At 51.7% G+C, this 10,302-nt stretch overlaps 1 protein-coding gene across 1 annotated transcript in view; it reads right to left on the bottom strand.

Moving 5' to 3' along the window:
- Window positions 1–7,221, bottom strand: part of AMN (amnion associated transmembrane protein) — a 17,181-nt gene extending 9,960 nt beyond the window's left edge. Inside the window, exons 1-3 of the mRNA XM_042814770.1 lie at window positions 7,114–7,221; window positions 4,929–5,047; window positions 4,776–4,820 (exon numbers count right to left, since the gene is read on the bottom strand). Coding sequence (XP_042670704.1) covers window positions 4,776–4,820; window positions 4,929–5,047; window positions 7,114–7,159 — 210 coding nt within the window. The 5' untranslated portion in view covers window positions 7,160–7,221. The remainder of the gene's footprint in view (window positions 1–4,775; window positions 4,821–4,928; window positions 5,048–7,113) is intronic.
- Between the last annotated feature and the right edge of the window lie 3,081 nt (window positions 7,222–10,302).

Below are 10,302 nucleotides of genomic sequence, written 5' to 3'. Positions count from 1 at the left end.
CCCCTCCCAGTTCTCAGCCAACACGTGCAATCCCTGCATCGTGCTGCTGTCCTGTTACCTTAACCTGTAAGTGAAAATGAAACTGCTGAGAAGCAAAATGAAACTGCTGAAATGCAAAAGAGAGGGAGAGGAAGATGAGGCAAAAGCTACCTCTGCTTTTCTTCTCTGCAGAACTACCTGTATTTCTTCTCATCAAACAGCAAAGACCTGAGCATGTGGCTTTTAACCACCCTCTGGCATACCCCAGCTCCGCTCCAGTAATGAACTATGCCACCTCACACAGGATGTGTGCCATCACCCACCAAAGGCATCAGCACTGGAGAAAGTGGATTTCTGCATCACCTCTTAAATTCCTGCTTTGCTGGGCGTCTGCAGCCTGCAGATAGCAGGTGGACAGGCAGAAGGCAGGCAGGGCAGCTTTAATTCCTTAGAGGCTCTTTTTGCCCGCTCTCCTTCTTGGATGAAGCTCACACTTGCATCCTCAGCTCCTTTCCCAGCCCAATGTTGCTGGGCCCAGCCTCATCCTGCTGTTCTCTTACTATTGCCTCACTCCTGGGCCTGGAGCATCGCAGCATCACCGCTTGGCTAGAAGCAAGTAGCTCACTCATCTATGTTCACCCCCAGCAGCAGACAGGGCATGGAAGAGCAGCGTGCCAGCAGGGCATCATCACTGTGGCATCAACCCCTGCAAGCTAATGAGGACTTGGCTGCTGTCCTTGCACATGTCCCCGCCTGCCCCCTGCAAGGCAGGGCCATGTGGCAGTGGTGCAGCTGTGCTCTCATTAATGCAGGATCAGGTTCCCCTGCTGCGTCTGCTCATCACTCGGTCCCTTGTTTTTTGGTGAAGCAGTCCCTGTGCCCACTGCCTGCACGCGTGGCTGGCTGGGCAGAGGGATGAGGGGACATTGGGAGCATCTGCATTGCATTGCCCAACAAATGAGTACAAAGACACAGCGCCCACAGCAACTGAATACGTGTAGCATTGGCACCTGTGGGAGTGTGCATCAGGACGAGGCACTTGAGCTATGGCTGCAGACTGCAAACAGAAGCTTAGGGCTATTGACACATCTACTCTGGATTAGTTCCGCTCATTTTTCTCAACTCCTCTCCTTGGTCAAGGGCAGAGAGTGCAGGAGAGCGGCTGGAGGTGCAACACAGAGCCAGAGCTGCTCCAGCATCCTGGCCACCAGAACCCACCTGGCCACCAGCCCCCGTTGGTGCTGTGGCACCCAGCCCCCCAAAGCACAACGCTCTGCTCACCTCAGGCTCTGTAGGCTCCTCCTACTGCTAGCAACAAATGCTCTCAGGCAGTTATAGGCACGGACGGCTGCAAAACGCTGCTCCATCGCACCTCGTCCTCAGGCAGACTTTCAGCGACAGCATTGCTGGAGAACAGCCTGCAGGGTTCGGGCTTGTAATGATGTGCTGCCACACACGCACTGCCATGACATTTTTTACCTTCATTTCAGGAAAAGGGAAAACATTTCCTTCTCTGGGGCTCCTGAACCTGCATTCCTGCGATTTCGGAAGCAGGGGGAGGGCAGCGTGGTGCCTGGGATGAGCACAAACCATTGCGATTCATTAGAGCCAGCGCCCCCGGAGAGCAATTGGCATTTCAAGATCAATCTCTGCCAGGAACCAAGCGGGAGCATCCTGCAGCAAAGCCGAGTACATTCTGCTCTCACAATTAGGCAGCTAAAAATACAAAGCTGGAAACTGAGGTCCTGGTCTGACCCCGGTGCCCCATACATTCCTATTCCTGTCTGGGCAGCAGGGACAGGGTTGGGGCAGCTGCACTTCGGAGGCTCTGGAATGAGTGCTGGAGGCTGAAAGCACAGAGATGCCCAGCACATAGGTGTTTCTTCCCCCGAGCTGGAGAGAAGCAGCAAGCAGAAGGGTGATGCTCACACTGTGCCCTGACCCCTGGACTGTGTGCACTAAATGAGGCTGCTCTGCCCACGTGGTTGGCTAAACCCAACTCCTGCACCCCAAAAATAGAAAGCGACATCAGCCCTGCTCCCAAGGGCAACCGCTGGCCAGCACTGAGCCAGGACTCGTGTGAGACACACCATGTGGTGCAGCTGGACTGGACAGCAGAACCCAATGCACTACACAGAGCTGCCCTGCGGCCACCAGCGGCGCTCAGGGTGCTGGGCTCCTTGCTGGGTCATGGACTTCCAGTGACATGCTGGCCCGTTAAGCATCACTGCACTGAGCACCTCTTTTTCTTTTTTCTTTTGGTGGATTTACCTTCAGGCTTCTCTGGAAGCTACTAAATATTTATCTGCAATTTTAGGCAGCTAAAGACCATGGAAAATCCAGCCTAATAGTGATGGTTATGCTTCAAAGTCACTTACATTTAAGCTGGATTTGGATTTAGCTTGTAGTTGAATTAGGGACAAGCGTCAAATGGGACAACAAAGAGCCTTCCCCTAAAGCTGAGGGAAGTGGGCTTTGTGACCCTGCAGGCCCTGATCCTTACAGCTGTTCCCAGGGAGCGATGCAGGGCATCACCAGGACTGGAGGCTGCAGTTCTTGCGGGGTTCATCTCCAGTGAGCAGCTGTGCAAAAGGCAACAGTGGACATGGGGTGCATGGCAAAGCAGTACAGGAACCGTCCTACCACTCCTCTGCCCACCATGCACCAGATCCCTGCATCCCCTGCATGTTTGGCCCCGTCCTCATGAAAGTCAATGAAAGCCAAGCCCCTTCCCCAGCCATGAATTTCCTCCTGTGATACCACAGCAAACATCAAGCTCCTATTTTTTTTTGGCCAAAGGCTGTATAGCATCTCCATGGCGACTCCAAAGCTTAATGTATTCCTGCTGATTTAAGTGATTAATTCTCCAGCGCGGCAAGGCCAACATATGAACAGGTGCAGCTCTGCCTTGCTGCAAAAAGCCTCCAAATCTATTTGCTTCCTAACAACCCCACTGCCCAATTTCATGCCGTCTCCACAAGTGGCAGAACAGCTCAGGTGCTTGATTTCAATTTTGTAAAATCCTTCATCTTGGCAGTCTCCTTATCACCTGGTGACCACAGAGTACGGCAGCACATGGGAGAGAGAGAGGTGGTGGAGGTGAAATTAAAAAAATTCATAACAACGCCTGGAAAATTGATGGGACAGCTCCTTGCCAATGATGATGCTCCAAAGAGCAGAGAGCTGCAAGCTGGGTAATCTTAGAATCAGAAAATCGTGAAGGTTGGAAAAGACCTCTAAAGTCACCCAATTCTACCCCAACCCATCCCACCATGCTTACTGACCACGTCCCTCAGTGCCACATCTCCACAGTTCTGGAATTCTGGAATCACCTTCAGGACACTGACTCCCCCACCACTTGCAGTTCAGATGCTCAGCAGCAGTGCTTGCAAAGAAGCGCTGCTAAATGAGCTGCACAGAATGGCAGCCTGACCGATGACAGGGAGGAGTTTGGTGTCACTCAGCTGCCCTGAACTGACCCATCATTGCTAGGAAACCTGCCCTGAGCACCCAGCCGAGGCCTCCAGCCCTGCACCCACAGGTACCACCCTTGGTGTGATGCCGCTCTGCCTCTGCTCCCAGCACATGGCCAGCATTGGGGCTTTCTAATTTTGGCTCTTTAGCTTGTTTTTGAAAGGCTAATAATGTAGTGAATAATGCTGCTTTGCAATTATGCACTTTGCAGTCCTCTGATGAAAGTACTTTAGAAATATTATACATTCATCTGTAAGTAAAATAAAATCTACTGGAGTGATATTTTGCTCTTTTCTTCTCTGGGTAAATTCCACATCATTTATTACATTACATTCGCATGCGTTTCCCAAGTACATTCTTTCCTTCCAAAATTCATATTTTAAATGCCGTACAAATAAAGTAACTCCTCCAAATATTTGTAGCGGGATTAAATGCGGTGCAGGGCGTTATTAAAGCATCAAAACCATTAGTGGGGAAGACAGCCCGAACAAATTACACCACATAAATTTCAAGGGCTCATTTGTATTTAATGGCCGATAAAAGAGCAAAACCTGATTTTCTGCTGAGTCTAAAACTGAGAGAAGAAAACTCTGCCACGGTCCCATCCTGCTGGATGAGACACTGCTGGGTGTTGGCATGGTGCAGCCAAGGCCTGCACCACCACATGCATTACAGCACAGCCCTGTGCCTGTCTCACCGCCTCCGGGTTAATAACTCACAAGAAAAATCAGGAAAACAATGGCATTTGAAAGGAATTTTCTTGAGCAACGTTTTGGGATTTCCCACAATGGTTTGTTTTCATTTCAAAATGCTTTTCTGCCAGCTTCACTTAGCCTCAGCCCAGGGCTAGTGCTTGCTCCACACCAGCTGTGCCATGAGCAAGCTGCTGCAGAGAGCTGTGTGGCAGGGCTCTTTCCTTCCATCCCAGAGGAAAAGTTAATTTCTTTCTAGAGAAAGTGTTTTGGGGAGGGGGGGGGGGGAGGGGGCATTTCCTCCCTACTTGCCAAAATGAAAACAGAATCTTGGAACTGATCATTTTGCTCCTGGCTGATTTCTGTGCAGTGCCAACCAGCACGGACTGCTCTCACTGCTGCTGGAGGTGTTCAAGGGGAGGTAGGGCTGGCACTTAGGGACAGGGCTCACTTGGCAGTACTGGTGCACACGGGCTGCTGGAATAGATGAGCTTACAAGTCTTTTCCAACCTTAACGATTTTCTGACTCCTTTGTGGTCAGACAGGATCACGGCACATGAGGACTGTGAACTCACAGGGGCTGCACACCACAGCCTCCCCCACAGCAACCCCCAGCCGTGCACTGCTCACCATGTCCGTCAGCGCGTGGGTAGACCTGACAAACACTGAGACCACCTGGAAAGAGAGCAAAAATAAAAAGCCTCAGCATGCTTTCCATGGGCAGGTAACGGGCCTTCTGCATGCCTCATGTCATCAGAAAGAATAAAAATATCACTCCGATACCTTGTCCTTCTCAAAGTGAATTGTGTCTCTGGCACACGGGACTCGCTCTTTATCCCAGTTGGACGCCGTTTCAAAATTGGTGTCGGGAATCCACTTCTTGTAGGCAGCCATGGTGGCAGCTAGGAGGAGCAGGGAAGCAAATGTGAGCCAGTACTGACTGAGTAACGTCCCAGCATGGACCAGACCTCAAAGGACATCACAGCCAGTGACGGGGTTTGTAGCCACACTTGTGATATTCAGAGCTGTGTGTTGCACCATAGCACCACCTCAAACCTGGGGCATCAAGACTGTGACTTCGCTTTCATCTCCTACTCCTCCCATGGCTCTGCAGTGGCAACATCCATATTTACTGAGGCAACAGGTAGGTGACCTACTAGGCTTTGAGGGACGTGAAGGAAGGCCTTCACCATCATGTTGGTCACCCCAAGGATCACTGAGTCTGAATCTTACCCCCACACAAGACTCCTCAAATCCAAATCCTATGCCTGAAAGCATCATCCAAATGCTCCTTGAACTTTGGCAGGGCTGTATCCACTGCCCTGGGGAACCTGTTCCACACCCATCGCCCTCTGGTGCAGAACCCTTTCTTAACACCAGCTGACCCTCCCCTGACATGCTTGGCATGTGTAGCACAAACTGTTGGCTGGCATCACATCTGGGGCTCAGCGGAGCAGCAGCACTGGTGCCCAAAAGCCTGAGGTTGGAAACACAGGTGTCCAGCAGCACCACCCCCACAGGCTCACAGGATCATGATGATGGTGCAGTGTGATACCTGTTCATGGTGCCCTGCCCAGACATCAGCCCTAGGGGAGGTTGCTTTCTGCTCCAGCCCCTCGAGCAGCCTAAAGTCAATTAATTCAGATGAATGAATGGTAAGACAGAAAAGTGAGGGGAGAGAAAAAAAGAAAAGCAAAAACTTTCCCTCTCAACATGCTTAATCTTTTCAGGAAGAAAGGAGGGAAGGAGGGAGGAAGGAATACAGCATACACACAGATCTGGTGGAGGAGCAGGCAGGAATGTCGCCTGGGTGCTGGATGTTGGGTTGGGGAGGAGACCCCAGGCCAGGAGGGGGGGGGGGGGGTCTGGATGGCCATGGCTGATGGAGAAGGGGCACTGCAGAGTGCCTGAGCTCTGTGAGTCCCAAAGATGGGAGGAGATCTGTTGGTTGTGCTAAGCAGCACTGCAGAGGCTTTATCAGTGTGCAATGATCACTTCAGAACATAATTGCAGATTTGTAGTGGCTGAGTCTGCCAGCAGCTCTGCTGAGACCATTCGTTGTGCAGAACCACGGTTGAATGAAGAGGAAAAAGAGGAAACAATATGTATTTAACCTGAATGAAAGGCAGAACACAGGAGCAGGTGCTGGAGCCCAGCCACAAGGAGCTTGGACAGGGGGGAGCAGGGGGACAGCAGAGATGGTTTCCAGCTGCCTCAGGAAGGGGGAATGGGGGGGTTCCTGAGAAACAGCAAGAGCAAGTTGTCATTAACAGAAGGAAGGCTAGGATCGATGTGAGGTCCTTGCTGGCTTAGAGTTGAATAGAGCTTCAGAATGGAAAAGACTCCGAAAAGTCAATGTGGGTTGCTCTGTCCATGCTATGGACTCGTGTCCTTTTGACTCTACTAAAGCTCTGGCAGAAAGGCCCCACTGCATACCTCATACTCCCACAGCTGCAAGATGTGCTGTGGAGTGAGCCCTGCTCCATGTGCTGCCCATCTCAGAGCCGGGGTCCCAGGGCTGCAGAGGTTAACCCACTCCTGCAATACCCTCTTTTCTTCATGCAGCTGCACTGACACATTCCTGCACCCTCCACAGCCTGGGAGATATCAGCGTGCTATTTAATCAGCCTGGTCTCCAGGGAAGCGCAGTCCTTGAACATCAAAGCAGCATGCATATTTAACAGAAAAGAGATCCTGCAGTGCAGAGCTGCAGACTTCAGGCAGGACCAGAAAAACCTGAGCTGCAGAGGTGCAGCAGGGCCATACATACACTGCAGCCTGGGCTCCCGAGCTCGCCTCCATCCTTCGCTTTGCCCAGTTTGAAATGCATTTTGCTATTTCAACACAAACACACCACAAGAGCCTACAGCTCTCCTATGAAAAACAATTGGTAAAGCACACAGGAAATGGGAAAGTCATCTCTCAGTCACTCCTCTCTCCACACAGTGCGGCCCTGGGCAATACTCACCAAGGAGCTGCAGGACACCAAGGAGGAAAGCCAGGCTGTTCCCCATGTCGCTGCAGCACTTGCCTGCACAGCTCCTTCCCGGCCGGACCTTGGACCATCCTGGACACGTGATGGGCTCAGCACACATGCAGGTGGTGCAGGAACACGGTGCAGGAAGCAGCCCTCCCCAGCACCCACCTCAGCCCTGCTCAGTCCCAGCAGCCACTGTGCTCTCAGCTCCTCTCCCAAGCTCCCCATGTCCTTGGCAATCTGTGGGAGCCTAAAGGAGCCTCTGGGGAGTGAGATATAGAAGGGAGGGCAGCAGCAGGGGATGAAAGCAAACAGCCATTGCATCCAGCAGTACCCTCAACCCCATAATTACTAATAACAACCCCATAATTACTAATAACAGCCTCTGTGTATTTTTCAGTGAGCTCAGATGGAGGAGAGCAGCTTCAAGCAACAATGTGTAACTGCACTTTGGCCAACAGCTGATCTGCTCATTACCAGTCATGCGCCACACAGCCCCACACTGCTTTCCTTGAAGCTGCCAGTGGTGAGGGGACAAAGGTCCCCACCTTCCCCTCCCCAATGTCCCCACTGACCCCAGATCTGCAGATGAGTGCCTTCCCCTCCATCTCTGTCTCCAGACAGCCTTTGCAGATGGGGAGGGTTTTGATGAAGCCACCCACTGCTTCTTGGACATAGAATCATGGAATCATTTGAGTTGGGAGGGACCCTTAAAGGCCATCCAGTCCAACTCCCTGCAATGAGAATAGTCACCTACAGCTCAGTCAGGTACTCAGAGCCCTGCCAAGCCTGACCTTGGGTGTCTCCAGAATTGGAGCCGTTACCTCTCACTTCTCCCAAAATCTTAATGCTGTGAGCACAGGCCTAAGAGCAGAGATGTGATGGACTGTGCCCCATGGAGGTCAGCAATGCCCATCCCCACATCCTCACCCCCAGCAGAGCATCACTCACAGGCTTGCCAAACAAAGAAGCTCATGAGCAGCATTCCCAGCCTGGGCACGAGCCCAAATACAGTCAGCATTTTCTGCGCAGGGAGCTGGATGCCAAGAGATGTCCTCGAGGTGAAAGGCTCCTGTGCTCATTACTGCTCACAAATCACTCCCCAGGGATCATCAGGTGAAAGCTGGCTGCACTGAAATCTCTAGTTTAAAAGGCAGAAGATGTATGCACTTAAGATGCTTGGCAGTAACAGCCTGAAGGAAGGCCTGCAGTGTGCAGAGGGCAGGGCACACACTCATCCTTGGCCTCAGCATTCTGCAGTACATGTGGAGCAGGTGGAAGGTCCCAGAAAAACCTGACTTGGAGGCAGCTGCTCACTGCTGCATGATGGCTAGAAACCTAGGGACAGAACAGCCTGGCAATTGCTCTGCATTTCTCTCTGGGACTGGAGTCCCCACCTCTCTGCTCCATCCTGAGCCAGAGGAATGGGCAGCGCAATAGGGGGCTGAGTGAGAGGGAGCTTTGGGTCAGGCAAAGGCACAGAGAGAAACAAAGATGAAAGGAAGCAGAAATTGATCTTCAGAAATGAGAGCTATTGACCCAGCCTGGAGATTAGCAGTTTTACTCCTTGCTGTTAGCCAGCGTGCTTTCTTACACAGGCTCTGACTACCTGGAGAAGGACTTTTTAGAAGGGTATGTGGCAGGACAAGGGGTAATGGCTTTAAACTAAAAGGGAGTGGATTTAGATTAGATATTATGAAGAAATTATTTACTACAAGAGTGGTGAGGGCCTGGCACAGGCTGCCCAGAGAAGGTGTGGGTGCCCCATCCCTGGAGGTGCCCAAGGCCAAGTTGGATGGGGCCCTGGGCAGCCTGAGCTGCTGGCTGGTGCCAGAGGCACCATTTCCTTTAGCCATTCAACACTATGCCTCTGAATTTCCCTGCTGTACAAACACATCCCTTCTCACTGCAAGTCGCAGTCTGTAGCAGAAATAAGCAACACGAGGTGCTTCTCCTGCCATGACAGTCCTCAGCCCTGGAACTTCCTGGCTGAGAAGGAGCTCAGTGCTGTGCTTGATGGCTGTGAGTAATAACCCCCAAGGTAGGTGACGTGCCCCCAACTCGCCACAGCCCTCTAAATGTCACTGTCACACAGAGCAGAGCTCAGCACTGTTCTTCCACTCCCTGTGCAGAGCTGCAAGCTACAGTAAGGTGTCCCCTCACCCTCTGTGCTCTGGGCTGAGCAAACCAAAGGACTTCAGCAACTTTTCGCACACCTTGCTCTCCATCCCAGATCCTTCCCCATCTTCAAAACCTTCATTTTCAACACTCTCATGACTTTAAATCATTTAAGTCATTATCTTGCGGCACCCAAACCTGCACCCAGTGCTCAGGAGGAGACTGGAGCCTTTCCAAAGAGGAAGTGGAGCCTTGTGCTGCAGCAAGAAGGCTGGAGGAGCACTGGCTCTTTCCACAGTCACTGGTGAAGAGCAACACTGAGCTTGGGTGATGGTGAAGCAGCCATTTTGGCTCAAGGAGGAAGGACAAGTGGGATGCCAATAGCCACTTGAAGCTGCACTTGCTTATCTTGGAGTCACAAGAAGGAGATCAAGGGCTCCCTGCATGTGGGCAAGGGATGATTATAGAACTATAGAATTATTTGTGGATTTGGGATCTGAGCGCCCCAGCCTGTTTTTCCACTCCTGAGCCAAAGCCCTGCTGGACACATTAACTAGCCCCTGAGCTCAGATAAGATTTCTTTATAGACCCTGAGGACTGGCAGCGCTTACCAGCCTCCACCTTCTATCCTAAGATGCCTGCTAAGGGGGCAATAACTGGGGACTAGCTCAAGCATCACCTGTGTTCCCACTGGGTGATGTCACAAGGCACTTTGCAAGGTATCTCATCAGCCTCCCTCAGACAGATGCCATGTTTTCATCAGTTGGGGCTGATCTAAATAATTGCTGCAGAAGCTGCTGTGTTGGCACAAAGCAGCAGCTGAGTGCCACAGCAAAGTCTGCAAACAACTCCTGCCTCTAATCAGCACAGCCATGCTGTCAAAACACAAGTTTTTACCAGCTGTAACTACCACCAGTCGTGGCCAAACATCTCTTAATCCAATTCACAGTCCCTATGGAAAAAGCCATTCCTATGAAGTTTCATCCACTTTTGCCATAGGATCTCAGCTCTCCCACTGTCTTCCAGTTTGGGCCACGGGCCATTTGCCATTTTCAGGAGCCC

Source organism: Centrocercus urophasianus, unplaced genomic scaffold (assembly GCF_019232065.1).
Source record: "Centrocercus urophasianus isolate 14NV4802_14NV808 unplaced genomic scaffold, USGS_Curo_1.0 seq_14, whole genome shotgun sequence".
Taxonomy (NCBI): Eukaryota; Metazoa; Chordata; class Aves; order Galliformes; family Phasianidae; genus Centrocercus; species Centrocercus urophasianus.
The sequence above is the reverse complement of the archived record's forward strand: the minus strand, read 5'-3'. Positions and strand labels throughout refer to the sequence as shown.